General features: G+C 37.1%; 7 protein-coding genes and 2 non-coding genes across 18 annotated transcripts; 3 read left to right on the top strand and 6 right to left on the bottom strand.

Annotated features, from left to right (window-relative positions):
- Positions 1–523: 523 nt before the first annotated feature.
- On the top strand, positions 524–5,745 carry LOC110750596 (filament-like protein (DUF869)). Of its 10 annotated transcripts, none has more exons than XM_088247287.1 (7): positions 524–805; positions 1,362–1,425; positions 1,535–1,655; positions 1,793–1,950; positions 3,094–3,289; positions 3,636–5,047; positions 5,175–5,745. In XM_088247287.1, the coding sequence occupies exons 4-7, from the start codon at positions 1,843–1,845 to the stop codon at positions 5,571–5,573; spliced, it is 2,115 nt and encodes a 704-aa protein (XP_088103413.1). In that variant the 5' UTR covers positions 524–805; positions 1,362–1,425; positions 1,535–1,655; positions 1,793–1,842; the 3' UTR covers positions 5,574–5,745. The 10 variants fall into 10 exon arrangements, with proteins under 10 accessions (XP_088103413.1, XP_088103412.1, XP_088103418.1 ...); XM_088247286.1 differs by having other exon boundaries at positions 1,532–1,655; XM_088247289.1 differs by lacking the exon at positions 524–805 and adding an exon at positions 816–1,025.
- Positions 5,746–6,144: 399 nt separating this feature from the next.
- TRNAM-CAU (transfer RNA methionine (anticodon CAU)) lies at positions 6,145–6,229 on the bottom strand. The gene is given in 2 exon segments: positions 6,145–6,180; positions 6,192–6,229. It is a non-coding gene; the product is annotated as a tRNA-Met (tRNA).
- Positions 6,230–6,456: 227 nt separating this feature from the next.
- TRNAQ-UUG (transfer RNA glutamine (anticodon UUG)) lies at positions 6,457–6,528 on the top strand. Its single transcript has one exon. It is a non-coding gene; the product is annotated as a tRNA-Gln (tRNA).
- Positions 6,529–6,613: 85 nt separating this feature from the next.
- Positions 6,614–8,941, bottom strand: LOC110750516 (TRAM, LAG1 and CLN8 (TLC) lipid-sensing domain containing protein). The gene is made up of 3 exons (XM_021950852.2): positions 8,464–8,941; positions 7,312–7,589; positions 6,614–7,126 (listed from the first exon to the last, which is right to left on the bottom strand). Exons 1-3 carry the CDS (start codon positions 8,708–8,710, stop codon positions 6,815–6,817), a joined length of 837 nt encoding a protein of 278 aa, XP_021806544.1. The 5' UTR covers positions 8,711–8,941; the 3' UTR covers positions 6,614–6,814.
- Positions 8,942–10,046: 1,105 nt separating this feature from the next.
- CH1 (Pheophorbide a oxygenase family protein with Rieske 2Fe-2S domain-containing protein) lies at positions 10,047–13,984 on the top strand. Its single transcript, XM_021950921.2, has 9 exons — positions 10,047–10,202; positions 10,667–10,900; positions 11,118–11,222; positions 11,398–11,673; positions 12,101–12,248; positions 12,383–12,567; positions 12,677–12,789; positions 12,964–13,258; positions 13,387–13,984. Exons 1-9 carry the CDS (start codon positions 10,101–10,103, stop codon positions 13,555–13,557), a joined length of 1,629 nt encoding a protein of 542 aa, XP_021806613.1. The 5' UTR covers positions 10,047–10,100; the 3' UTR covers positions 13,558–13,984.
- Positions 13,985–14,133: 149 nt separating this feature from the next.
- On the bottom strand, positions 14,134–14,935 carry LOC110750578 (zinc-ribbon domain protein). The gene has a single exon (XM_021950922.2). The coding sequence runs from the start codon at positions 14,627–14,629 to the stop codon at positions 14,294–14,296; it is 336 nt and encodes a 111-aa protein (XP_021806614.1). The 5' UTR covers positions 14,630–14,935; the 3' UTR covers positions 14,134–14,293.
- A 1,762-nt stretch (positions 14,936–16,697) lies between these two features.
- LOC110750550 (uncharacterized) lies at positions 16,698–17,607 on the bottom strand. Its single transcript, XM_021950886.2, has 2 exons — positions 17,062–17,607; positions 16,698–16,832 (listed from the first exon to the last, which is right to left on the bottom strand). The coding sequence occupies exons 1-2, from the start codon at positions 17,605–17,607 to the stop codon at positions 16,698–16,700; spliced, it is 681 nt and encodes a 226-aa protein (XP_021806578.2).
- A 1,374-nt stretch (positions 17,608–18,981) lies between these two features.
- On the bottom strand, positions 18,982–22,078 carry LOC110750515 (BTB/POZ domain-containing protein At1g21780-like). The gene is made up of 4 exons (XM_021950851.2): positions 21,829–22,078; positions 21,579–21,724; positions 20,065–20,180; positions 18,982–19,767 (listed from the first exon to the last, which is right to left on the bottom strand). The coding sequence occupies exons 1-4, from the start codon at positions 21,939–21,941 to the stop codon at positions 19,162–19,164; spliced, it is 981 nt and encodes a 326-aa protein (XP_021806543.1). The 5' UTR covers positions 21,942–22,078; the 3' UTR covers positions 18,982–19,161.
- A 2,322-nt stretch (positions 22,079–24,400) lies between these two features.
- On the bottom strand, positions 24,401–26,651 carry LOC110750611 (BTB/POZ domain-containing protein At1g21780-like). Its single transcript, XM_088251567.1, has 4 exons — positions 26,310–26,651; positions 26,052–26,197; positions 25,513–25,628; positions 24,401–25,187 (listed from the first exon to the last, which is right to left on the bottom strand). The coding sequence occupies exons 1-4, from the start codon at positions 26,420–26,422 to the stop codon at positions 24,582–24,584; spliced, it is 981 nt and encodes a 326-aa protein (XP_088107693.1). The 5' UTR covers positions 26,423–26,651; the 3' UTR covers positions 24,401–24,581.
- Between the last annotated feature and the right edge of the window lie 1,161 nt (positions 26,652–27,812).

Below are 27,812 nucleotides of genomic sequence, written 5' to 3'. Positions count from 1 at the left end.
TATTATCAGAAGAATGTCCGAGTTTCCCGATAAATATGTTGAAAGAAGACTTGGATGAAATCTTGTAGCAAGTAACAAATCATATTGATCATCACATGAACCCCTTTTCAGTTTCAATTTCGTATCAATGTTCCCACAATTGTTAGTTATGTCAATTAATTATTGATTGTACGTGATGAAAATGAACGAAAAATTGTGACAGTATTGATTGTAAGGGGGACATTAGCATGCACTAAAACTTCAGAAAATTTTCAAAATCCCACATTTATAAGGCTTCGCTAAATTTTTCAACCAAAAAAAAAAAAAAAAAAAAAAACGAGCCTCGAATTTCCTCCATGGGATCATGAAATCAGCCAAGAAGATGTCCACGTCAAGCTCGGCTTCATGCTAAAGATTCCTTCACTATGCCTGTGGCCCAGTGACCAATACAAACAATAAAGAACAGTGTTGAAAACCTGGTTGGCGACAAGAAAATAGGACCCAGCTTCTCTGCAATATAGAATATTGCAACAAATTAACTTAATTGCCATTAAAATATTATTTTCAAAAATAAAAAACTTGGTGCTGCTACATTTTCTACAAATAATCAATCGCGATTATGGGCGGGAATAAGGGTAGCTGGATTTCAAAATACAGTCACAAAATAAACAAATGAGAGAAAACCATTTTCAATTTTGAATAAAAGAAAAGCTGAAAAAGTGGATTTTGAGGTTTCTGCTCACTCTCTCCATCTTCACAGCTTGATATCCACAAACAAGCACATGCTCGTCTCTTTTTTCTTTTATATTTCCGAGTACCCAAAAAGGTAAAGTAGAAAACAAGAAATAGAAACCCACATTATCTGCTACTTTTAGTTGTTATCTGACATTCTACAGATTTTTGCAGTCTTATTTTATTGCTCCTCATTATTATGGTCTGTAATCTTAAGTCTCAAGTTTGAAGTTTGAAACCTACTTTTCATTTACTTCTTGTTATTACTGGCTTCCATCTACTCTTTAGGTTGTTGGGGTCTCCTCCAGTCAAAGGTATTTGATCTGGGTTTCGCTCTTTTTAATCTTTCTTAGCTGAATTTTATATGCATCTGAATTCTGAGAGTTTCTGGGTAAGTGAGGAGGGTTTTGTGTCTTTTTGCTTTGATGGGTTGCTGCTAAGTGGGAGCTTTTGTGTTGGGTAATTTGGTTTCTTCCATTTCTTTTTGGGTATGTTCTGGTACAAACACTGTTGTATTCATGCGAATTTTGTCTTTTGAAAGTGGATATTCTGCAACATTTCATCAATTTATCAATTGGGTAGTTTTGTTTTTGTGATTTAAAAAATGGGTCTTTGCTCTTTAGTGATTACACAACATTATGGCATTTCAGAAGCACTTGATTGCGTCGGATGTGATGCCGGAGCTACAAATCCTTCCATCTTCAGAGCGAGCAAGTAAGTCTGTGTTTGGGTGTGTTATATATACTCTTATTCGTGCTCTTGAGCTATGCAGAGATCCATTTTGATTCTTATAATGTCGTAATATTTGTTGTTGGGGTAGAAGGTTTTGGAGTGGATTTGAAGCAAAGCTGAGAGAATGAAAAGCGAAGTCTTCTTTCTGTTTAAATGCTTGCGATTGTTGGAAAGAACATGGCTTTCTGTTTTTAAAAGGCTCGGCTATATTGGTTGGAGTTCCACTTTCCAGCAACAACCAATAAATTAGATATCTATTTATGCTTGCTTCTTTTGTTTCCTGCAACGTTGAAGAGGATTTGTGGTGGGTTTTTGATGACTTGTCTGTAAAATTGTGATGTGTGTACAGATAAACATTCTGTGAAGTGCTAGTTGGGAAGTTGGACAATAGAACATTAGATGGATCGCAAGTGGTTGTGGAAGAAGAAGTCTTCTGAGAAGAGCTCTGGAGAAACTGACAGTTCAGGTTCAGTATCTTCACACTCTGAGAGGTACTCTGATGAACAGGTAGGTAGCTGAACCCTGACCACCACAAAATTTGAGTTAAATCTTACTTCTGCAAAGCTTGCACAAATTGTTCTCTGGGCAGTTAACTAAGTAATTTACCGAGAATGCTCTGCATTCACTTAAACTGATTTCCTCCCTATCTTTATTTTTTGTTGGGATTCCTTCCTTTCCGGTAAAATTTCATCTTCTGCTTGGTCTTCATGGAATTTTGGAAATTGGACATTATTCTTTTGTTTGCTATTACCACATATTTAGCCATCAAGGCATCAATCTTCCACATAAAGCCGTGCTTTACTGGTGAATCTTTATGTCCTTCAAAAGTTGAAAATTGCTTTTCAGTGGATGGATACTCTTCTGTACATTTCTTTGTTGTCTGGAATAGACTGTCTATGACGTGAGGACGCAGATGAAGTACCCTCCCCTCATGCACATGTTGATTGATTTCCCGTCCTACATCTGTTTCTCATTTTGTAACATAACTTAATTTCCTAAAACGTACTAGAGCTGCGTCTATTTTGATTAATTGCATAGAATGAGTAAGTGTTTTAAATAACTATAAGATCAGATTTGGCTGTTTTGGTTTGAAATTTGTGTTTGGCATTCCTTATAGGTTTGCATTAGGAATTTATGTCTGCTTATGCAACCAAACAATTAAGTTGCATTTCCTGTTTGGGATACCCCTTATCTGTTATCTTCTCTCCTGCTTCTTTAGTGCCTTCCTTGTCTTGATATGGTATCGACGCCATGTCTTAGCTCAAGTGGCAGAGACTTGATTTCAAATGAGTTTTATTGGTACTCAGAGGACACCTTACAGACACAGGCCCCTCAAAACTAAATAATTACTGGTATTTGAGGATATCTTACACACTCAAAAGAAAAACAAAGGGTATCTTGTAGTGTGGCTGTGTGCTTGCATACATAACAGCAGCCACTTTGATTTAACCATTTATAAGATTTTAAGTTTTCATAATGTTTCATATCACTCTAGATATTAAACAAATGCTATTTCCTTTCCTCTTCTTAAGATACCTTTGGGTGAATTTGCAAGCGCCTCTATTAGGTGTTGTTTTGTTGTCCATGTAATCTGAACTATGATTTTATGCATGTTTAACTTGAGTATTATTTCTTATGTTATCATTGTAGCAGGAGGCACTTAAGGCATCTCCTAATCATGACACTCAATCACCCGAAGTCACATCAAAAGCTGCATCCAATGCTGAAGATGTTAATGATAGTGTGAAGAGTCTAACAGAGAGATTATCAGCTGCTCTTGTGAATGTTAGTGCCAAAGAAGACTTGGTGAAGCAGCATGCCAAAGTTGCTGAAGAAGCTGTTGCAGGTAATAGTGTGTAGCAATATTTTGACATATAACATACCCACTCTGCTAATTTGTTTTCAAATTTTTAAACATGAAGAACAGCTCTCTGAAACCCTTGTGTCTTGTCTCCTGTACAAGGAATGGTTTTGTCCACATAATGATGAGGATGAGATTTTAAAGATTTGTGAACTTTCTAAGTGCAATGGTTTTGTACACATAATGTTTCCAAATTTAAGAGATCGTGTGAAGTGGGACGTCTAGGATAATTTTAGCCAAATCTCAACCACAAATTCTATATTTCTAATGATTGTTATAATGTTGTCACCTTTTTATATATATAAACAATCTAGTTTTGATGTCAATATAGGCTGGGAGAAGGCTGAAAATGAGACGACTGTTTTTAAGCTAGAACTTGAAGCTACAATGCAGCAAAACTCAGCCCTGGAAGATCGGGTAAGCCATCTTGATGGGGCCCTCAAGGAATGTGTAAGGCAGCTTAGACAAGCAAGAGAGGAGCAGGAACAGGCCATACAGGAAGCTGTGGTGAAGAAAGCCCGTGACTGGGAGTCTACCAAATTAAAGCTTGAAAGTCAAATTATTGAGCTCCAGAGAAAAGCGGAAGCTAATAGATCTGAAGTTTCTGCTTTTGTGGATCCTCATCTTTCTCATAAGCTTCAATCTTTGGAAAAAGAAAACTCAGCCCTTAAGCTTGAGCTACTGTCTCAAGCAGAGGAGTTGGAAATCAGGACAATTGAGAGGGACTTGAGTACTCAAGCAGCTGAAACAGCCAGTAAGCAACACTTGGAGAGTATAAGGAAGGTTGCAAAGCTTGAAGCTGAGTGCCGGAGGCAAAAAGCTTTGGGTTGCAAAATACCTGTAGTTCATGATCATAAATCCAGTGCTGCTTCCTCAATTTATGTGGAGTCTTGCATGGATAGTCAATCGGACAGTGGAGAACGGCTAAACATGATGGAGATAGATTCTCAAAAGATGAATGTCTCAGAGCCAAACAAGCGTGACCTGAATTTCTCCGACTCGTGGGCGTCAGCCCTGGTTGCTGAGCTTGATCAATTCAAGAATGAAAAGGCTGTTAACAGAAATTTGCCGGCCTCTTCTGTTGATATTGATCTCATGGATGATTTTCTTGAGATGGAACGACTTGCTTCATTGCCACAGACTGAGATTGGAACTAGTTGCCTGGAATCAGAAGCCATAATTAATCAGTCCAATAATGAAGAAAGTGCCTTGAGAGCTGAACTTGAAGCCATGAGTCATCGGACAGCTGAATTAGAGGATAAGTTAGAAAATTTGGAAGTAGAGAAAGAAAAGTTGGAGGTAGAGAAAGCTGAACTTGAAGCTATGAGTCATCGAACAACCGAACTAGAGCACATGTTAGAAAAGTTGGAAGTAGAGAAAGAAAAGCTGGAAGTAGAGAAAGCTGAACTACAAACTGCTTTAGCCAAAAGTCAAGAATGTTTTGAGGCAGCAGAGTTTCAGCTAAAAGAAGCAGAAATGAAGTTGGAGGAGTTACAAAAGGAGCTAAATAGTGCAAGAGAATCAAAACAGACTATCGAGTCTCAGCTGATTAGCATGGAAGCAGAGGCGCGGACCATGTCTGCTAAGGTTAATTTCTTAGAAGCAGAGGTTCAAAGGGAGAGGGCTTTATCAGCAGAAATTGCTGTCAAATGTCAAAGTTTAAAGGAAGAGCTATCAAGGAAAAATGAAGAAGTCAATCTTCAGAAAAATGCTTGCTCAAATGGTGAATTGAAGATAAAGCAGGTTGGTGATCAAAGACTGAAACTATCTACATTACATGTCTAAATTTTGATTATTCAAATCATTCATCAAGTTAAAACAAAAATAATATGCCGTAAAATTTAATGTGGTGTTGCAACTAATTTTCCAGGAAGACCTAGCTGTAGCTGCTGGAAAGCTTGCCGAGTGTCAGAAGACAATAGCATCTCTTGGGAATCAACTGAAATCTCTAGCAACACTAGAAGATTTCCTGATTGACACTGCAAACATACCAGGGTTCTCTGCTGTTGCACCACAGATTCCTAAAGCTGATGACAAGTGGAAGTTTCATTCTAACGTGACATTTTCACCTAAAAGAGATTCTGTGTCAAAACCAGCCGATGAGAGTTGTGGTCCTTCAGTAAATAGAAATGAGGATACTTCGCCACCATCTTCATCTTCATCAACCTCATCTACTGTATTGTCAACTCATGTCAGTTCTGAGAAGAATCGAAATGGGTTCGCAAAGTTCTTCTCTCGAACTAAGAGTGGGATACGACTAGAAATTTAGCCAAGATTCATTCTTTAGAAGAGAAAAACAATAGATATAATTGATTTTATGGGTTTGTATTACAGAGAATTTAGTGCTTCAGTGTATTTTAAAGGTTGCTAATTAAATGCTGATTAATTGGCACATTTTGTTTTCAAATGAACAGTAATGGATCAAGCTCTGAATGTCCACAGATTTGCCCTAAAATGCTCTTCTTCCTGTTTCGGTACCACGCATTTTCCAAAATTGTTGGTGAAGTATATTTCTAAGGGAATTCCAATTTGGAATATCAGCTCTTTCCTTTTTGGGGGGCATATAAGTTTTGGAATATGCAGGAAGAACTGATGATTGAAGATTGTCATAACTGGTTTGCCCCTTAACTAATAAACACAGGAAGAACTGCAAACTTTGTTGATTTTGAATGGCCTAAAAAGCTTATTTTGGCAACCAAAAAAACAAAACAAAGCGTTGGAGTTGGGGGTTTTGGATCTGAAATGAAGAAAAAGAACGCTATTTTATTATGTAATAAAAAATAAACAAAGATAAAGGTGGAGAAAACTTCACACAGAAAATAGGTGAAAAAAATATATATTGGGGTGAGAGAGGCTCGAACTCTCGACCTCAGGATAACTCAGAAGCTATGAGACCTACGCGCTAGCCAACTGCGCCACCACCCCTTGTTGATTACTTATTGGACAAATTCAATATATAAAACATTTAAATTGAATTTCTAAACCCGTAGCGGCTAAACCGTCGTCGACATTTGTCGGAGTGAATTTTGAACTACACCGATAGCATTGGAAAACGACAAATAATTGGCGCACACGTGTTAATATACTTCCCGTGCTATGAGGCACTAATGATTATGAATATATAAGATATGGTGCAGCGTAATGCTCAAATGGGTTCTATGGTGTAGTGGTTAGCACTCTGGACTTTGAATCCAGCGACCTGGGTTCGACTCCCGGTAGGACCTCTTTTTTTAATTCCTATATTTTTTTTAACCATGAAACACAAATGGGCACCTAAAAGCATGTACAATTTTCTTAAGAAAGTAAATATCAAGGGAAACAAACCATGCCTTCATATACTCTCGCTCGCATAATTTACACTGTTGATTTCTCACATGAATAACTCATTCTTTTCGTCAACAACCATTTATGTGCAAAATCAATGAAATAAACAACACAAACAAAATTCCGACAAAAAAAAAACCAACACAAACGAAAAAGATCTGTAACTATTTTTTGGCCTTTACTTTGTCACTCGTGATGACTATTAGTATTCTGAGGATTCCTCTCTCTCTTGAAAGCATGGAAGAGATCGATGCCAAGAAAGGCATTCAGAAAGTTCATTCCGAACATCCCAAACAATGCAAGTGGCAGCTCAATGCCCTTTCCGAATTTGGGAGCATCCCAGATGAGCTTGGCGGTGATGAGTAGGTGAGCTCCAGCCCTTGCTACAATGTAGGTGACCACATTAAGAACCCATTCTGCCATTACAATTTTGCTCTTGGCATCGCGAACACCTGCCATCCGCCGCACTTTCCTCACGTGCAGAAAGATAGAATGCAGCTGTCAACAGAAATAGAAATATCAGAATCAGTTTCATGTAGAATTCACATTACAACAATTTAATGAAATACTGAACCGATCAGACTGACTGATCCAATTTTCTCAACACTAGGAAATATTATCAGAAGAAGTAAAAGCAATTCACCAAGGGATAGGAAAGCTTTTAAGAAGATAGTACAACGTACCTCACAAATGAGAGTGAGAATAAGGTAATTGATGGTCACATTCCGATACAAAGCAAGAGTAAAGCAAATGAGGAGTATCAGATGATGCATCAGGATGGAAGGGATCCAACCACTATATAATCCATAATGCAGCATATCCCACTGATCATATGCAAAGTAACCGCACGAAAAACACAAAGCTGGGTATGCCCATGGCCAAGTACCTCCAAACAACTGTGAGTGCTCAAACATGCCAATCGAACCATTTTTTAACCACTGATTAGCCAAAATAAATATCACTGCAGAGACAAACAAGATTGAAGTTGCATCCCTTAACTTTACATTGGAATCAACAATGAAAGATGTGCTCAAGAAAGTTATAAAAACAATTAAGAAAAAACCAGCAAGTTAAAATATACTTGGATATGTATGTCCAAGGGTAAGCACCTTGATCTTTGATCTTACATTTAAAGGTTTCACAAGTTACCTATATGATCTTTTTAAGTTTTGCTTATTCTATACATATGCTTCGTTTTGTCCATTTCCCAAGATTCTACTCTGTAGGACATAAATCAAGGATAACATTGTAGTTTAGACTTTACATCACCCTTTAATCATAGCCAATCCAATCAAAGAAATAATAGTACCCGAACCACCCTCAATGCCAAGATGAGAGAAATCTAGGCGCATAGGCAACCTTAATCCCACCTCCCTAAACTCACCAACACACCTGGCTCTGCAATTTAGTATAAGATATCTTCATATCCTCCACTTCTACAAAGTACCAGTACCCATTTTAGCTCGGACAGTCTACGTGTGCAGCGCATAAAGACCATGTTTCAGAATGAGAGAACCAGAAAAAAATAAAATTAAAAAAAAAAAAAAAACACACACACACACACACAATGGGAAAGCTGGAACCAACAAATGGGGGCATGAGCTTTCCCACCTGGTAATCTATATAGCAAATATAGTGATTATCATTTCAACAATGAACTTGGTACTTGGAGAAAACAGTCCCCAACAAAGTTAAAGTGTTAATTTCAGTACAAAGATTCCATTTTTGTTAAACCTATCACTAAACTCTATGCACAGAAAACGACCATGAAACATACTCAAAAAACCCCAAAAAATATTCCCAAGAAAAAAGGACAGCTTGAAAAGAAAACAAACCTGAAGAGGAGGTTATGGTGGAGTGGAGCAGAGAAACAGAGGTGTTGGCAAAGAGAGGGTCGCGGGAGACGAAAGCGCGAACAACCCAGTTGGCCAATTGGTAAAAGAAACAGCCAGCGACTATGGAGAGCAGCTGCGAGCGCCTGTGGAACAGAATTTCGAACAAAACGGAGACGAACCAGAGCACAAGTGTGGCTAAGAAGAAAGGCCCTGCCTTGTCCTCCTTTTGAGCTCTCGTTCTACTCATTTTACTTTGTTACTCTTTCTTTCTTACTTTCTGTTTCTCTCTACAATAAATCCATAATAAAGGGGCGCAGAGGATGATGAGAGTCGTGGAGATATTTTTAGAGGGTTGTTCATCATGGTTAAAGCTGCTGCCTTGTTCATGGTGGATTGGATTCAATTCGTTAATTTGAAGTTATTTCTTGGAAGAAATTGAGTAAACTTTGACCGACTGTCTATCTGCGTCTATCTGCGTGATTAGAGATTGCTTCCGTTACCCGCAATCATATCTTTGGGCCACTAAAATAAAATAAAATAAACTTTGGGCAATGGGATGTCGGTTCAGATTTTTTGTTTTGTTTTTGTCCGTTTTAAATAAAAACCAGATATACAGGAAACAAGATGCCATAGGCAGATTGGTTTCCGGCCCAATAACAGAAAAAACAATAGAATTGGTTGGAATTGGGCTGGCACGAAAAGCCCAAAATCCCTATGGACGATGAAGACAAGTCATTCTATAATAAGGGTCTTATATATGGCCCTTATGTGAGGTCCTATCTCTTAATCATTGGATCAGGCTAATCAATTTGATCTAACAGCTAACCAATTTGATTCAACAATTAAAAAATAGGGCCTCACCTAAGGACCATAAGACCCTCACTATAGAATTCTTGCACTGAAGACCGGTTGCTAGTGCACCACGACACCAATGATCGCACCACGATCACTGTCATTCTGCTTATCGATGGTCATTGGATACCCAAAATGGCAAATAGGGTTTGAGACTCATCTTGATCACACTCATTCTCATATTAACACTATCCTCGGTCCTTTACACAAGATATAATGAGGAAGTGAGGCTATAATGAGAGGGACAAGCCCATTGTGAAAATGAGCCCAACCCATTAAGCATGTCAAGTACACTTTTCTTTTTTTCAATTTTTTTCATGTATTAATAATAAGATAAGCCATCAATCAATCACAATTATCAATGTCTTTGATAAAAATAATCACCACTGCCAATCAAATTTATCAGAATGGATTAACGGATAATATTACAAAATGACCCACATAGAATAAAAAGAGGCCTATGACCCACCTAACATGGCAAAACCCAACCCATTTCAAAAATCCAAATACAAAGGTGAAAAACCACAAAACGGGGATAGATAAAGATATCTTGGTCATCCGAGCTGGCAAGATATAAGGGCCCCACTCATGCCAGATACTCACAGACACAAGCAAAGAGCATGTGGAAGCAGAGCTTGCCACGTGGGAGCCAAGCGTATCCACGTGGCATACCATGGGAGGCCAACTGAGATCGCGGGCTAGAGTAGCCACCCACTTATCAACAGAAATTTCCAACAATAAATTTGTGACACCAAAATCACTTACGGTTCTCTCTCCCCCTAGTCATGAGTCTGTCAGCTTCAAACGCCATGACCATTGTTGCCACAGCTGCAGCTCTATCTTTGCCCATATCATTTTGTAGATCAACCAAGCTTAGCACCAGGAAGGTACGGATATATACACCACTTGCTAATTTTTCAATAAATTTTATCTGGGTTTTCTTAGATTTTTAGAACTTGTATATCAACACTTAACATGGTTGACTAGTTAGTTGAAATGTGGCTTACTCTAGTGGTACATGCTTAATCGAGTGTGTAATAGGTACTTGGTGAGAAAGTATATAAACTTTGATAGGTTTCACCTTTAATTAAAGTGGGTACATGCTAAATTTGAAGTAGAATTTCAGTTGGGTTGGTTAAATTGTGGATTGAAACTAGCACTTAATACCAAATTAAAGATATTATTTTTATGCTAATTATAAACATTTGTGGGCTCATGCTAGTTCTTGATGTATCATCTTCTGTTATAATTATGTATCCTTGTTTTTCATATCTATAATCTATCTAGATGTAATAAAGTGTGAGCTGTTATATATATAATAGCTTAGATTGTTGAACTTGTTAAATTTCAGGGTGTGAAAGGAGGATTTCGGGTGTTTGCTGTATTCGGAGAGCAATCAGAGATAGAAAAGAAGAATGGTTGGAGTACACTCTTTGATGTGGAGGATCCTAGGTCTAAATTTCCACAAACTAAAGGGAAGTTCTTGGATGCAAATCTGGCCTTGGAAGTTGCTAGATATGATATACAATACTGTGATTGGCGGGCTCGACAAGATGTGCTCGCAATCATGCTCCTCCATGAAAAGGTCAGAGTGCTAATCTGAGCAACTTATTATATCTAGATGATGAGTTAAATTTCCTTTTTGATAGCATATTGACTTATTGAAACTTGACTCTAATTTCATTTTTATTTGGAACAATTCTAGTGCTGAGCATTGAATTATAATTTTGTTGAAAAAATCTTTATTGTTTAAGTTTCTAAATGTTTCATTGGGATTCTTACACTCAAATATGGCTGTGCAGGTTGTGGACGTTCTAAATCCTCTAGCCCGAGATTATAAGTCTATAGGTACCATCAAGAAGGAGCTTGCAGAGTTGCAAGAAGAGCTAGGACAGGCTCATAGACAGGTGTGTAAATTTAACACTTGAGGAGATAAAGTCTTGTAACTTGCATAACTTGAAATCACCTTCAATTTATCCTCCTTGAAAATTGAATAGTACTAGTAACAAAGACTGATTAATTATAGAGCATCCAACTGACCAGATGCTTACTTCTGAAATTTTAATCCATGAATTACTACAGGTTCATATATCTGAAGCAAGGGTTTCCACTGCTTTAGATAAATTGGCTTACATGGAAGAATTGGTGAATGACAAGCTGTTACAAGATAGAGCAACTACATATTCTGAGGAAGCATCCCCTTCTCCAAGCACTTCTACGCAATCTCTGGATACTGTAAAAAGGAGGCTGCCTCGAAAAGGGTTGAACATTTCAGGTCCAGTTCAACCCTACCATCCCCGATTGAAGAATTTTTGGTACCCTGTTGCCTTCTCTACTGACCTGAAAGATGATACTATGGTAGGCTAGTTCTTCAAGTTTTTTATTCATTTCTTGTGCATTAGCTACAAAAAGCATTAGTGTGGAAACAAGAAAAAGAATAAAAAGAATAAAAAGAATAAAAGTATAAAAGAGAGGAAGAAAATATTATCACTCTACTAACAGAGGGAAGGTCCTCTTCAATTTTGTGTTGGGAAGGCATGATCCTCTTCATTTTTCTTTTGGAAAGGCATGGTCCTCTTCATTAACAACAAAGAAAAATTAGTTACGTTAGTTCCATAGGTTTTTGTTGGCTATATCATTAATTTGATCATTATGGCGGTGTGGCATTATCCATTGGATTGCACTTCTTCTGAGGAGTAGCTCTTTTATAGCACTTGTTGTCCAGTATTATTTAGTCTATTTGTGGATGTCTTCTAACAAGGGCCTTATCACTTTTGCTTTTCAGGTTCCACTTGATTGTTTTGAGGAACCATGGGTTCTCTTTCGTGGAAAAGATGGTAAACCTGGATGCGTCCAGAATACCTGCGCGCATAGAGCTTGCCCTCTTGACCTCGGTTCAGTAAATGAGGGCCGTATCCAATGTCCCTATCATGGTTAGTGACATCTTAGAAAGGCATAGCATCTAGGTCATGTAGTACAACAGTAGACATTTTATGAGTAATATTCCAGTGCTTTCTAACTATTATAGGAATCACAGTTTGACACCTCTGTGATGGATGAATTTCAGGGTGGGAATACTCAACCGATGGCACATGTGAGAAAATGCCATCTACACGATTACACAAAGTAAAGATTAAGTCATTGCCATGTTTCGAGAAAGATGGAATGTTATGGATTTGGCCTGGTGATGGCCCTCCATCGGCCACTCTTCCTTCTTTACAACCTCCTTCAGGGTTTCAAATCCATGCTGAGGTATGTTATGGATAAATTCTGATTCTTTTAGCTCTTCCTAAAGAAGGTTAAAGATTGCTTATATATGTGGAAAGAGTTGTAACATTTTTGTAATGTTTTCATTTGACAGCTGGTCATAGAACTCCCAGTGGAACATGGGCTGCTTCTTGATAACCTTTTAGATCTTGCGCATGCTCCTTTCACTCATACGTCCACCTTCGCCAAGGGATGGAGTGTTCCTAGGTTTGTTTCTGTTTACTTAACGTATGATCTATCTGTCATGTGAGATTGTTTCTGTTGACATATTTTTGTATCCAACTAGAGCATATATAGAGCATTTTTACTCTAAACTTGATTTCATATTTCAACAGATGAGATAATGACTTACTTAATGTTGAGAATAATCTGAATTTTCAGCTTTGTGAAATTTTTAACGCCTGCATCTGGCCTCCAAGGATATTGGGACCCATATCCCATAGATATGGAATTTCGGCCACCTTGTATGGTGCTCTCAACGATTGGGATCTCAAAACCGGGAAAACTGGAAGGGCAGAGTACTAAACAGTGTACCACACATCTTCATCAACTTCATGTGTGTTTACCTTCTTCTAGAAATAAAACAAGGTTATTATACAGAATGTCACTAGATTTTGCACCTGTGCTGAAGCACATTCCATTCATGAACTTCCTATGGAGGCATTTTGCAGAACAGGTAATTAAATCTTTTGTGACATGATTTTTCGCAATGTCTTCAGAGTTGGAACCAAATAAAACCCTCTTGATTAAGATATTCTCACTCAGACTCCAACTTAAAAATTTGTTGCATTCAAATTGACACAGGTTTTGAATGAGGATCTAAGGCTTGTCCTTGGCCAACAAGAGCGCATGAACAAGGGGGCAAACATCTGGAACTGGCCGGTGACATATGACAAGCTAGGAGTGAGGTACAGGCAATGGAGAGATGCCTTGGAAAGAGGAGAGAAACAACTTCCCTTTAGCAAGTCAAGTTAAATTCAAACCCAAAACAAGAAAGCCTTCTTTTTTTATGAGAACTCTGGAACCAACCTGCATTCTTGAATGGATGATCAACCATGACAAGGCCCTGCAGTTTGGCGATTCTTGGCTTAAACAACGAAATCCTAGAGTCACTTGGCGGGAACTGTTAATTGATCTTGAGGCAAAGAAGAAAATGGTATCTGCATAGAAAACACCCTTGTAAAATTGAAAGAGAAGAAACTGTACACTACCAACCCCCTTTTTTTTTTTTTTTTTAATAACCTTTTTGTGTACAGTGTTCATATTTTTTCTTCTCCTTTCTTTTCTTTTTTCTTTTCTCCTTACATGCCTATGCCTTTGATTTGTTTCCCAATAACATATTTATGTGTGTTGCTACTTTTATGATAACACCAATCTCTTCAATGAAAATCCAATTACCCAATTCTTGCAACAAAGAATTTGCTTTGTTGCTTTGTGTAAATTCAAATTCATGGCCACAGATTTAGCATTTATTTTTCAGAAAATTCAAATTTCCAAAGAATAAGCTCAAACTTTTGCCAATGAGTGTTTTTCATGATTGAAATGACGAACTGATACCAATTTCATTTCCTTCTGCTACATTTTCATTTCTCAACAATTTCATTACCACAAATGGGAAGAAGAACAAAACCCAATTTTCTGAAACATCTAATTTTATTCCAATTTACAAAGATACACAAAACAGAGCAGTCATGAAGGGACCAATTGATGTTCATAGAGCGGAGCCACAGAAGGGGCAGAAGCTGAACTCCGGCTCCACAACCCGATCGCAGAAACGACACCGCAGAGCCTCCGAGACCGCTGCAGAGTCATCGGCGGTCTTCGGAGGCGGCAGAGAGTACGACTGAGGGAAGAAGAGGTTGCAATTGTTACAGTGCATGACAGGCTCCTTTCCGGGCCACCGCCATACGGGGACGAAGAAGACCTTCAGTACCTTCTCGTAGTCCACCAGATCCGCCGGCGACCTGCACACTATGCACCTGCCCGCACTGGATTTAAGCACCTGCCGGACCTGCTGCTCCACTCCTCCAGCGAAGAAGAAGAACATTTTCTCCTTTCTAATTTTTCAAAATCTCTCTCTGAATTTTATTGTTCTTTTGTTTTCGCACGGTTTGTCGCTTTGGGTTTAAATTGATAGAGAGGAGGTGGAGGCGGTTAGTAGTTGAAGCTTCTTTCTGGAGGGTTCGGTGCAATTCTGGAGGGTGTTTTACAGGAGGTCCATGTGTTGTGTAGCCTTAATTAATTAATTAAAGTATTTATTATTCTGTTAAGTACGGTTAATTAGTGTGTAGCACCTTTGATGCCAATTCTTATTAACTGAAAATTATTAATCTCATGAGGAGGAATACTCCAACTCAAGTGTAAGGGAGCGGCCTCATTGCCTTGACCAGCGGTTGCAATTCTCATCAATGTTTATTATCTAGGCCCTATTATCTTATCTATTTGAATTTCTAAATCTCTCTTTGAGGAAGCTTGGATAGCAAATCTCCCATTGGGTTTGGAAAACGATTCAAAACGAACAATACAAGTCTAATTAAAAGAAGCTTGGTGAAGATGAAGCTCATTCCTCCCTTCCAAAACATCTATGGCAGTGGTTTTTTCCTTTACTTGGAGGACATTAGAAAAAGGCCATTATTTTGCTGGATATAGGAGAGAGTGGGATGGCAAAGTTGATCTGATGTATCTCACTATTTTGCTTCAACCAAAGGATTTGCTGCTTTGGTATATAGCAGAACTGGCTAAAACATTTTGTGGCATTGCAACACAAACGTTTTTCTACTAGAGGATTAGGCGAGATTAGCTCCTCAGTGAAGGTCACAAGACGCAAGCGTCCACCCTCAATCCTGAAGGAGAGGGGACCTACACTTCTGGGAGCCCCCCCCCCGTCCCTCCATATTATTAATAAACCTTTTTTTTTTAAGAATACAATGGGGGGGACTAGAACCAAAACCCCGCAAACAAACAAGAACTGGGAAGCCAGACTTAGGCTAATTACAAACTGCAGACTAAAGCAGTGCCAAAATAGAGCATGCCTGATCTTGTTGTAACTAGCAGATCAAACAAGGCTCAAAGAGCCCCCTGTTTCAAATAATAGAAACTGTTCGTGTTCACTGGACAAGGATCATCACAGGAGCCGAACTTTGTCCATGTTTTTTGCATTTAAAAGGCGAATGCACCAGTGCTTTCAGCTTCACCAGCACTTCATGATCTGTTCTGAACGTACCCTTTCGCATCTTTCTGTACCAAAATACAATAATTTCTTTTAGCTTTTTGATAAGGAATACGATGAAATTCATTAATGCCTTGAAAAGTGGAGACACATAAATCAAAATGCAAATCTGAAATATGATCTATCCAGACTTCCCATTACATAAAATTTCATTCCAACAGAACATACTCTCATAATAACTCAACACCTTATGAGTCCACAGCACAAATCAGTGCAAGAAACTCTTACCAATGCCACAAACATCAGATATCAACTTCTTCTGCAATTTGATTTACGCTTGATCTACCAATGCCACACTAATTAGTACCCTTGATGAAAAATTTCTATTTGTCCTTTGTACACTTAGCAGATATCTTCATTTTCTATCTGATCTTGTTAATATATTTGCCCTTCAAAAGTCCTACTTTTGAAGTCATGCATAATAATAGGGAGCCATAATGTTAAAATATGAAGAAGGCATGGCATCCTAACTCAAAATGGTTGAGAAATGAAGAAAACAAGCTACCATGAGGTTAAGGTAAACTGGACTACCGTGAACAAAATATGCAGAAAGTAAAATGAGATAACTTCCTTACCAGAACATGGTGCTTCTTCCTCTCAGTCAGATATTCATAGTAACTAGCCTGTGCATTGTCATACAAGTTCCCTTCTTAATCTTCCATAACCAAGAAAAACCGCCAAAACATTGCCGTAAAACTGCCTTGATCTTCAGCAACAAAGCAGAAACGCTGAATTACAACACAATGCCATCAATTAATCACTAGTTGCTTCATATAAATCAGAAACATGAATTAATCAGTAGTTAAAACTGATAGTATAAAGCAATAGATGACAAAATGGAAACACATAGAATGCGTAGAGAAGCGGCCATACCAGCACAAGAAGCTCATCTTGATCTATCAAACACCCCAATTTCCATGATAATCTTGATAGGCTTGTAAGCCTCGAATGTGATCAACCCATCAAACTTGTTCTTGAATATACACAGCCAATATGCTGTATGCACCACAAGATGTGGCAACTGGTTTAAGATCAAGAAAGGCCAAAACGTCAATCACTTCAAAGAAATAAATCCCAATTGTTGAAAAACAAGAAATTTACCTTTGGCAATCCAATTCAACACACACTGAGATCATTCAATGCAATCAAGTTGGCAATTTGAAGCGGCAATAGGGGCACAGGTGACTTCTTTTCAGCCATTCAACAATGCAATCTTTATGGTAAAGATGAGAGCAGGGCATGAGCACAACCTCCAACCCAGCAGAGAACTCTTCCAAACAGATGCTACATTCCTTCGTCACGCTCAAATTGTCAATCTTGACCTTCTTGAGCCCGGCAATGGAGGATTTGGCAGCCGGGACTGGATTAAAGACTTGCCCAGATTCCATTATAGCCCTCTCAATTTGGTCACGGTCATCAAAAGGTGTCACAGCAAGAACAGCCAAAACCAATGGGACTATTCTGGGCCCAGCATTTGCAGGCTCCTGGGCAACCTCCATAGCAAAAGAATGAACTTCAGGCAGCAGGACATGAACAAAGTCCATTGAAACACCAGAGCCAGAGAGTACGGTTTGGATGGTTTCTTGGGTGTGTGAGAAAAACACATCAAAGGGTACAAAGAAGGATTCTTGAATTGAGTTCAAGGGTATGTTCAAATCCTGAGGGAAGCACAATTTGAGTTGATGGGTGAAGTCTAAGTGGAAGATGAAACAGTCGCAAGCGAGGAGATGGGTTGTGGGCAAAACTTGGTTTTGTTGTTCAACTTGAGAGATGGAGTATTGGTAGATGGTCTCCATGTTCAGCAACACAAAGAGAGCTCCAAAACTGTGAAGAAAAGTGAAAGGGGTCTTTCTCAAAAGTATTGGGAAATTTTATTTCTCTGTTTTTTGATCGAGGTTGTGAAAGGAATGTGCGAAGCGAATCATGTAAATTTATTTACTTACTTAGGCCAGTCGGTTTGCTGGGCTACCCAGGTTCCAAGTAACATTACCAAATTTACAAGTGGGCACAATATGGCAAAAGACAAAAAACAAAAATAAAATAAGTAGGTAATCAAAAAGACATGAATTCTTTTGCGCCAAAAAAAGAAGACATAGATTCTTTCTTGTACCAAAATAATAATAATAATTTTGGCACCGGATTAGCAGTGTTCGTTTTTATGTTAAGAGACATATTAATTATTACTTCTAACTGTGTGCTTATAATATATTTATCACATTTTTTTTAGGGTAGCATTCTTTTTCGACGCTCTCTATTTAACTTAAAATACTTAATTTGGAATGTCAAAGGCTAAACTTGAAGTACCAAAATCGCAACTTCTTTTTTTGACGAAGACAAAAGAGAAAGGAAATTATGCATTGCTCGCTAATAATTAAGTCGGATCATCTACTAATCTTTTTAGACTTCATTTAATTATACGCGATTAAAACATAAACACAAAATCAACACCAAAAATAAATAGTAGAATATCTTTTTTTCTAATAATTACACTCATTTTTGTTAATGTGGTATTACATTTTCGGCTTGCGTTGTAATAATCTCATTTAATTTGTTTCTTTTTTTATTATCAAGTAATGTACAATTTCCTTGTCAAAAAATATTGTAACAGTTTCCTTATAAGGAAAATATAATAATAATATTTGAGTTGGGAGTCTATGAGAGATATATGATAATATTGTTTAGTTCCCTTGGTGACAAAAAAGAGGATAACATCGTCAAACTAGCACAAGACTAAATTAAACATTTAATAAATTGTATGGTAAAAAGTATTCTTCACCCTAAAGAAATTAAAGGGATGTGCATTACAAAAAGAGAAGAAGTCTCTTTTTTTCTCCATTTATTCATTTTTATTATTCTTATTATTCTTATTATTCTTATTTTGTGGGAATAGAGAGGTTTTACGACAATCATATTAGGCTTTCAAACCCTGTTGCTCGACTTTTAGCTTTTGCCACCTAAAAGATAACTATGCAGATCCATTTCAAGATTGGCATCATAAAACAGTTCAGTTTTTTTGCTCTAGGGGTTCTTGCAATGCATTATTTATTCACAACTCTCATCTTCCTTTCATTGATTTCATTCCCACGTATGTGCAAAGAATTAGGGTTTGGAACTTAAACTAGCACAAGCAATTTATAATGCTCATGAGATGTGGGGCATGACACTCTATATGAACTCGAAACCGAATGCCAAACAGGTCACCTGGGATCGTAATTGTTTTTATCATACATAGGAGAACAACAGCACCATTAAACCACACAGATAATCTCAGAGGATACTTGAACCAAACACTATATACAATTATCAATCACCAGACTGCACATGACGGTAAGAACTCCATAAAAAGAAAGTTATACAGGCTTCCAAACAGTAAGCACCTCTTGAAACATTTCCATCATCAAGTCCCTGTCTGCATGCCTGAAAAAGTCGTTTACTTCATCTCTGACATCGTATATTTTGCCAAAATCAAACAAGTACATCAAGCATCCTTTCTTCAGCGTATTCAGCTGGTACAACCAGGCCTCTTGCAGTCTTGCAAGGACATTTGTGGAGTTAATATCTTCCAGAAGGCTTTCCTCACAGGCATCTTTTAGGTCTGCAATGTCATATCTGTTCGCCGCACCTAGAAGTGCCAACCGGTGCTTCCAGAAATTCTCTTGTTTAATGGTTCCATACAGGTAACTCAGAAGAGCCATACAAGATTCCAGGGACATGTCTTTTATGTGGATTGTGGAGGACTCTTTTTCCTTAAGGTCGTGATTGAACATGCTTTGGAACACAGGAGAAGTTGCAGAAAGAATTGCTTTGTGAGCTCTTAAAGTGCCATCAGCAGTGTTGATAGTGACATCAGCATGGATGCCCTCATCAAGCATGCGAGAGAGGCATCGGAGAGTGCTTTGGGTTGATACGGATTGCATCAATCCATCAGCAGGCCATACAGGACTAGCTTCCCCACCCTGATTTAATCAGAGAATTGTAAGAAATCAAATCCTCCAGATATCACTACTTGTTACTTAATTGAAGATAAAGCAAGCTGAAAATAAAATCATTGAGTTGTAAATTATAACTTTTCATCATTTAATGAAGCTTTTGTGGCCCACGGTCCACCAGTGAGAGAGATAATCAACAATAATTTAAATCCATCTGTAATACCAAAAATTCATAAACCACATATACCCATACACGTATCAAACTACCACAAAAATAACTATGTAATGAAACTAACACAAAGATAACTATGTAATGGAACTCACATTTAAAGGGCATATCTTCAAGTCGAGAAACTCAACATCAATGATGAAGCGACCAAGGAAGGTGGAATCAAGAGGCCAGACAAAGTCTTCACTTGTGCGAAGCAATCTTTCATGAACTGTAACAAGAAGCAAAGCAGCATTACAGGAACATAATTACTGCTTAGTGCATTCTATTTAAAAAGAAAAAGAAATGGCTATCATATTATAGATTTCCAAAACAAATATATGTAAGTTCAATATTTCTGATGGAGGTGGGATTTTCCAAAGTGCCCATGGGCAAGGAAACACATAAGTTTGTTGCCTTAATTATTGAATCCCTATTTCCACAGAACAGATCCATGAGTTGGATGTATTACATCAAAGCACATTAACCAATTGTAGCATAAGTCATACACAGAAGCATATTGTTTTTAATTGTAGCTGATGATCAGAAAAGGGGTGAAATGTCCAGGTTATTAATGGTCCTCTCTACATTGCATCACAGCCTTTTTATTTCAAAATCTTAGTTACATATCAATTTAGTGTTTTAAATAAGTATCAAGACATTATCATATTTTGATGAACATACTGAAACACAGCTATATGCTATGTTTGATATATGTCAAGATCAATTACCAGTTCTGCCTCAAAATATCATCCAAGAATCCATACACGTGAATTTTGTAGAGAAACGGAAGATGAATTGAGAGTCCAGTAAATGAGATAAAACCAGATTTCAGATAACCTCTAGGATGGCAAATCCATGTGAAAGTTTTCACAGTGAGTGTATAAGGACAGAAATAAACAGTACAAGAGACATTTGGATGGTTTTTTAAATAAAAGAAAAGGGGGAATGGCGCCAAGCTTCTGTCTTTTTGGCTAAACAACCTGACAGAACAGCTGTCGTATATCAAAGCAGAGGTACAAATTAAATTAACAGATACAGAGGAAGAAGGTAACGCAAATCCCAAATTTCACTATCCGATGCCTGGAATCATATGATGTAAGGACAGATTCCTTCAAACAAAATCTTATACATTGTAGGACTCGTACCAAACCAGTACACAAATTAAACAAAACAACTCAACTGCCTTCAGATATAGTACCATGACTTATGTACTACTTCCAATCACTATCTTCATTTATTACCAACTTATGAACATTTTCTATCATTCATATACTAACTTCCAAACATCACGGAAACTACTTCAAATATGAACAAAAATCACTAAACTTTCAAGAGCAAAATGAACAATGGAAGAAATTGATATATATATATATATATATATATATATATATATATATATATATATATATATATTCAGCCTACCAGTTAGCCCCTCAATCGAAAAAGAAACAGACTTTTAGCATTCCAAGTTGCATGTTATACAACTTTGAGCTGATAGGCACCAGACCAACTACGCATATCCAATTCTAACCACATTTCTAAAAGTGATGCATTCAAACAATCATCCCCAACAATCATAAATCATAGCAAAAAATTTGAACTTTAAGTAAAAATAAGAGAGACATACCAGGGGAGATGTAGGGTCTGCGGCCAGGGCCGGAACTAGAGACTCTAAGAACAAAGCGAGCAAGAGGAGGCTGTTCTTTGGACACCCGTGATGGCTCTGGAAACAAACGAATGTAGAGGTACCGATTCTTCTCTATAGAAAAATGCCTGATAACCCAACAAAAAACACTCAATTTCAGAACCCGTATCAACAAAGAAAACAAAGAAAAAGGACAGTTGGGTAAAAATGGGTGTTGTGGGAAGGGAAGTACCAATTCCAAATTCCGAGCTTGAAAGGATCAGACTTTTTGTAAGAGCAAGGGCCGAAATTCTCGATTCTCCATTGGGCCAGTCTTGAGATCGTCTCTACTTTTGAATCGGCCATTGTTTTGAGCTTTCTCACTCTGTGTGACTTCTTCTGGCTGACTGTCTTCGCTTTGTTGACAAACTCTTTTTTAAGGCAATGCCAAGTACATGGCCTGATCAATTTCAAGTCAAACTTTACCCACTTCTACTGCCACCCAACAATATTGTTTCTTTAATTCTTCGAAAAAAAAAACACCATTTGTTTTGCAAAGGTTTTCCTTTTCTGGCAGATTTTTTTCTTTTATCTGATTTCTCAGAAGATTTTTACAGGATTATTTGTAATATGCAAAGAATGGGAGCATTTTTACTCACCACTTTTACCCAATGTATACTATCACCATCATTCTTATAACTTGACACATGTCCATACTTATAATCATAATTAACTCTTTGATTTTAAATCTTTAAGTATTTAAGAAAATTAAGGAAATGGAGGACAGAATAAAAGCAGAGGAGGCATATTGACCCATATTGCTTTTTAATATTTTTTAATCAATTTTGTTCCTTTTTGTTCTCTCTTTCCTATTATACTCTTACTCTATATTAATTTGTTTTTTATTTAATTTTTATTATCTATTTTTTTATACTTAATTTTTCAACTTGCATTTTATTTTTAATATTATTTTAAAAAAAAATAATATAAAAGTGAAGCAAATTCAAAGTCAAAGTTTCGGAACAAACACATAATAAACAGTTTCGCTGTTACAGTTTTTTGAGCAAGAGGCAATTTTATTGTACGAAAACATTAAAATCCACCTTAGCTTCCTTCTTAAAACTTTTTTTTACTGGGCCATTACAAAATACACCACAGGAAACTCCTAGTGACGTTGAGATGTTGATTTATTATCATCAAAAGCAAATCAGAAGGGTAATTTCGAATGTGTATTTTTTTCTTTTTAAAAAAATGTAATATTGGATATGGCATGAGTACTTTATGCTTGATTGCTTGATTTTTTATAGCAATTTTTTTCCCAATAACCAGTCATCATATCTTCTTCACAGATCATAGACAAAATATCAATTTTCGGTTATTATCAATACCATTACCTTGACATTACAAATTTTGAATTTTCGGCAGTCTCATTCATATCAAAGATAATGTTAAGTAAAAAGAAATAATATAAAAGTTAACTAAAAAGAAATTAATGGGGTAAAGGTAAAATAAGAAAAAGAAAGAACAAAAATAAAATAAAATATATTAAAAAGTAATAAAAAGCAAAAGGAGTGTAAGTGGAGAAAAGAGGAGTGGGAAAATCAACTCCCTTATATAAACCCAACAGTTTCCTCCTTGTAGAGGAGTACTTAACCATGGAAAAACAGAGCATTTCCCAGTGCTCTATTTTTCACTCTTTTGATCAATTCTAAGTATAGTCTTGAGAGTACAAATATATAATTGATTCGCCAAAGTTTTAAATTGAAGTGCTTCAATTTAGAATTATCGATTGTTAAATCCTGCGAGATGGACACCTATACAACTGCATGCACGAGAGTATGGGCAAATTTTGTCTTTAGGACATTGCAATTCTTACAAGGCTCAATCGCTAAGCCTCAATCGCTAAAGTTGTCAGTATTTCTATTTGTGTTTATTGATTTACATTAATTTCATATAAATTTGTTATTATATTTTGATTATTACAATTTTGTTGAGAATTTTTATTATCTTTAAATTCATATTTCCTATTGTTATTCCAACATCCGAAAGTTTCACAATGTACACTTTATGGTAGTTGACTCAATGTGGCTCATGCCAAGGCTTCATGGTAGTCTAATCAGAAAAACATTTCGCCCAATATACCTGAATCAAGATTAAGACAAATAAACATGATGAGTTTCAAATGAGTGCTCAATAAAAACTTAGAGCATCCGCAATGGGCTCCCTAAACCACCTCCTTAGACAAATTTTAGGGAGGAATTGTAAAAATGCAACTCCAACCATACTCCCTATCCACCTCCTAAAATAGGGAGTCCTCTAGGAGCTCCTAAATCTGAGGAGAGAGAAAGTACTCCTAGTGGCGCCCTATAATTTAATGCTGACTTATTTAATAAGTATTTCAAACCTTTATTTAATGCTAACTATTTTTTATTTTATTTTTTAATAGAGATGGACCAATAAAAAAAGAGTTATAGCATTTATGACTCTCCAAATTAGGGAGTATGGTTGGAGTTGAAATTTTTTAGAGAGCTCCTAAAATAGCTTTCTTATATTTTTAGCTAAATTTTAACTAAAAAATAGAGAGCATAATTGCGGATGCTCTTACTCCCTCTCTATCAAAGCAAGTCCACTACCAAACGTTAGTGTTTAATGACTACGAACGAAAAGAAAGAAAAGCATCTAGTAAGACCCATTAATTCCTTCATCAATGTAACAGCAAAATTTTAAGTACAATAGATTCTTATGTGCAAAGAAGTAGGGTTTGGAACTTAAACCAACACAAGCAATTTATAATGCCCATGAGATATGGGGCATGACACCCTATATGAACTCGAAACCGAATGCCAAGCAGTTCACCTGGGATCGTAATTTTTTTATCATACATAGGAGAACAACATCACCATTAAACCACACAGATAATCTCAGAGGATTCTTGAACCAACCACTATATATACAATTATCAATCAGCAGACTGCATATGACAGTAAGAACTCCATAAAAGGAAAGTTATAAGGGCTTCCAAACAGTAAGCACCTCTTGAAACATTTCCATCATCAAGTCTCTGTCTGCATGCCTGAAAAAGTCGTTTACTTCGTCTCTGACATCGTATATTTTGCCAAAATCAAACAAGTACATCAAGCATCCTTTCTTCAGCGTATTCAGCTGGTACAACCAGGCCTCTTGCAGTCTTGCAAGGACATTTGTGCAGTTAATATCTTCCAGAAGGCTTTCCTCACAGGCATCTTTTAGGTCTGCAATGTCATATTTGTTCGCCGCACCTAGAAGTGCCAGCCGGTGCTTCCAGAAATTCTCTTGTTTAATGGTACCATACAGGTAACTCAGAAGAGCCATACAAGATTCCAGGGACATGTCTTTTATGTGGATTGTGGAGGACTCTTTTTCCTTAAGGTCGTGATTGAACATGCTTTGGAACACAGGAGAAGTTGCAGAAAGAACTGCTTTGTGAGCTCTTAATGTGCCTTCAGTAGTGTTGATAGTGACATCAGCATGGATGCCCTCATCAAGCATGCGAGAGAGGCATCGGAGAGTGCTTTGGGTTGATACGGATTGCATCAATCCATCAGCAGGCCATACAGGACTCGCCTCCCCACCCTGAGACAACTCTTAGAGGATGTAAGGACACATGGTTGCACTAAAATATAATTGTAAGAAATCAAGTCCTCAAGATATCACTACTAAATTCAAGATAAAGCAAAAAGAAAATAAAATCTTTGAGTTGTAAATTATAACTTTTCACCATTTAATGAAGTTTTTGTGGCCCACAGTCCCACTAGTGAGAGAGATAATCACAATAATTAAAATCCTTCTGTTCTAATACCAAAAATTCATAAAACACGCATACCCACCCATAAGTAAGTACCACAAAGATAACTATGCAATGAAACTAACACAAAAAACACTATGTAATGGAACTCACATTTAAAGGGCATATCTTCAAGTCAAGAAACTCAACATCAATGATGAAGCGACCAAGGAAGGTGGAATCAACAGGCCAGACAAAGTCGTCACTTGTGCGAAGCAGTCTTTCATGAACTGTAACAAGAAGCAGAGAAGCATTACAGGAACAGAATTACTGCTCAGTGCATTCTCCTTAAAAAGAAAAAGAAATGGCTATCAAATTGGAGACTTCCAAAACAAATATATGTAAGTTCAATATTTCCCATATGAACAAAAATCAATAAACTTTCAAGAGCAAAATGAACAATGGAAGACATTGATGATATATATTCAGCCTACCAGTTAGCCCTTCAACCGGAAAAGAAACAAACTTCAGCATTTCTAGTTGCATGTTATACAACTTTGAGCTGATGGGCACCGGACCAACTACGCATATTATACAACTTTGAACGATTTTAACCACATTTCTAAAAGGGATGCATTCAAACAACCATTGCCAACAATCATAAACCATAGCAAAAAATTTGAACTTGAAGTAAAAATCAAAGAAAGAAATACCAGGAGAGATGTAGGGTCTGCGGCCAGGGCCGGAACTGGAGACTCTAAGAACAAAGCGAGCAAGAGGAGGCTGTTCTTTGGACACACGAGATGGCTCTGGAAACAAACGAATATAGAGGTACCGATTCTTCTCTATAGAAAAATGCCTGATAACCCAACAAAAAACACTCAATTTCAGAACCCGTATCAGCAAAGAAAACAAAGAAACCAAAGAAAAAGGAGAGTTGGGCAAAAATGGTTTTTGTGGGAAGGAAGTACCAATTCCAAATTCCGAGCTTGAAAGGATCGGACCTTTTGTAAGAGCAAGGCCCGAAATTCTCGACTCTCCATTGGGCAAGTCTTGAGATCGTCTCTACTTTTGAATCGGCCATTGTTTTGAGCTTTCTTTCTGACCAGCCTTTGAAGTTTTTGATGAAGGTCTTCTCTAACTCTCTGTGACTCCTGACTGACTTGGTCTTTGCTTTGTTGAGTGGTCAGTTGATTTGTTTACTTTAGACCTTCCTCACAAAGTTTTGTATACAAAACTTTTTTTACGGCAATGCCAAGTACGTGGCGTGATCAATTTCAAGTCAAACTACACCATTTGTTTTATAAATTCCTTTTCTGGCATTTTTTTAAATCTTTTGTCTGATTTCTCAGAAGGTTTTGACAGGATTATTTGCGGACATGATCATGGTGGCAAAGGTAGTTAGTAGTAGGTTATTTCTTTGGGGACTCTTTTGTTGAAAGTAACCTTTTCTTTTCTTCTCTTTTCTTTTTTTGATTTGTTTTCTACTTTGCATTATCAACCTTGCTGTGTAAGTAAAGGTGTCCACCAACCAAACGGGGAAGAGCACATGACTAATAAAGAAGAAAGCAACAAAAGAAAGGCACAAAAAACTTAATAAACAAAGCCTCATTTTAATCATAAAGAAAAGGTTTAATCAGGGGTGGTGCTTGGTGATATAGTGTTTTGAAAAGGAGATGGTGGAGATCATTTGTGTATAAGTTGTGGTGGTGGAGAGAGAGCTTTTAACACAAGGAAACCAATGTGGCCAGTTTTAATTTCTTCCAATTGTGTTTAGGTTGGGATTGGACTGGACTAAAATTGTCCAATTCTACCTCTTTATCCACGGCCCTACCCACAAAACATAGGCCAACGAACTCCTAGTAGGCCTGAGAGGCGGGTAAGTGCAAATAATTTTATTTCCACTTTTTTTTTATTTTTTATTTTTAACAAACAACTATTTACAAATGGAAAATGCTAGGCTTACCACATTTTTCATACCACATTGATACCACCTCTCTAATAGAGGTGGGCCCCATTGTATTGGTGGGCTCCACCTCTATTAGAGATGTGGTATCAATGTGGTATGAAAAATGTGGTAAGCCTAGCATTACCCTTTACAAATTACTTACAACGAGCCAGTACATCAACAACAAAATTACACTACCATGATAAGAGTTAGCCATGATTAAGTCATTACATATATATATATTATCATCGTCATTTATGAGAATCAAACTTAAAACCTCATTCAATAATATCGAGATAAATACAACAATTTTTTTTTTTTAATCAAGAAATATCATTAAATTAAAAGTTAATTGGTTCCTTTATCTTTTTTGGGTTGCTCCTTTTCCAATTGGTTCCACTTTAGTTGTTAAAGAAAGTTTTTTTTTTTTTTTGTAGGAAATTGTATAAAGTTAAATAAATCAACTGTGATTTATTTTCTCCCAATATTTAGTTGTGATTAGTAAATCTTTTTTTTTTTGGGATCG

The sequence above is a fragment of the Prunus avium genome, chromosome 1 (genome assembly GCF_965620075.1).
Source record: "Prunus avium chromosome 1, drPruAviu1.hap1.1, whole genome shotgun sequence".
NCBI lineage: Eukaryota > Viridiplantae > Streptophyta > Magnoliopsida > Rosales > Rosaceae > Prunus > Prunus avium.
This window is presented reverse-complemented; position numbering and strand designations above follow the sequence as displayed.

What these genes read in the sequence shown, in the direction of transcription:
- LOC110750550 (XM_021950886.2), bottom strand. Translation starts at nt 17,607, where the DNA reads ATGGAGACCATCTACCAATACTCCATCTCTCAAGTTGAACAACAAAAC. An exon ending in AGTTCTCTGCTGGGTTGGAG is followed by an intron (nt 16,833 to 17,061) that starts GTTGTGCTCATG and finishes ATCTTAAACCAG; the next exon opens with TTGCCACATCTTGTGGTGCA.
- LOC110750596 (XM_088247287.1), top strand. Translation starts at nt 1,843, where the DNA reads ATGGATCGCAAGTGGTTGTGGAAGAAGAAGTCTTCTGAGAAGAGCTCT. An exon ending in AGAGGTACTCTGATGAACAG is followed by an intron (nt 1,951 to 3,093) that starts GTAGGTAGCTGA and finishes TTATCATTGTAG; the next exon opens with CAGGAGGCACTTAAGGCATC. An exon ending in TGCTGAAGAAGCTGTTGCAG is followed by an intron (nt 3,290 to 3,635) that starts GTAATAGTGTGT and finishes ATGTCAATATAG; the next exon opens with GCTGGGAGAAGGCTGAAAAT.
- LOC110750515 (XM_021950851.2), bottom strand. Translation starts at nt 21,941, where the DNA reads ATGGCCGATTCAAAAGTAGAGACGATCTCAAGACTGGCCCAATGGAGA. An exon ending in AAGCTCGGAATTTGGAATTG is followed by an intron (nt 21,725 to 21,828) that starts GTACTTCCCTTC and finishes TTGGGTTATCAG; the next exon opens with GCATTTTTCTATAGAGAAGA. An exon ending in CAGACCCTACATCTCCCCTG is followed by an intron (nt 20,181 to 21,578) that starts GTATGTCTCTCT and finishes TTCTTGTTACAG; the next exon opens with TTCATGAAAGATTGCTTCGC.
- LOC110750611 (XM_088251567.1), bottom strand. Translation starts at nt 26,422, where the DNA reads ATGGCCGATTCAAAAGTAGAGACGATCTCAAGACTTGCCCAATGGAGA. An exon ending in AAGCTCGGAATTTGGAATTG is followed by an intron (nt 26,198 to 26,309) that starts GTACTTCCTTCC and finishes TTGGGTTATCAG; the next exon opens with GCATTTTTCTATAGAGAAGA. An exon ending in CAGACCCTACATCTCTCCTG is followed by an intron (nt 25,629 to 26,051) that starts GTATTTCTTTCT and finishes TTCTTGTTACAG; the next exon opens with TTCATGAAAGACTGCTTCGC.
- LOC110750516 (XM_021950852.2), bottom strand. Translation starts at nt 8,710, where the DNA reads ATGAGTAGAACGAGAGCTCAAAAGGAGGACAAGGCAGGGCCTTTCTTC. An exon ending in CACCATAACCTCCTCTTCAG is followed by an intron (nt 7,590 to 8,463) that starts GTTTGTTTTCTT and finishes TTGTCTCTGCAG; the next exon opens with TGATATTTATTTTGGCTAAT. An exon ending in TTCTCACTCTCATTTGTGAG is followed by an intron (nt 7,127 to 7,311) that starts GTACGTTGTACT and finishes TTCTGTTGACAG; the next exon opens with CTGCATTCTATCTTTCTGCA.
- LOC110750578 (XM_021950922.2), bottom strand. Translation starts at nt 14,629, where the DNA reads ATGTTCTTCTTCTTCGCTGGAGGAGTGGAGCAGCAGGTCCGGCAGGTG.
- CH1 (XM_021950921.2), top strand. Translation starts at nt 10,101, where the DNA reads ATGAGTCTGTCAGCTTCAAACGCCATGACCATTGTTGCCACAGCTGCA. An exon ending in TCATGCTCCTCCATGAAAAG is followed by an intron (nt 10,901 to 11,117) that starts GTCAGAGTGCTA and finishes ATGGCTGTGCAG; the next exon opens with GTTGTGGACGTTCTAAATCC. An exon ending in TAGGACAGGCTCATAGACAG is followed by an intron (nt 11,223 to 11,397) that starts GTGTGTAAATTT and finishes GAATTACTACAG; the next exon opens with GTTCATATATCTGAAGCAAG.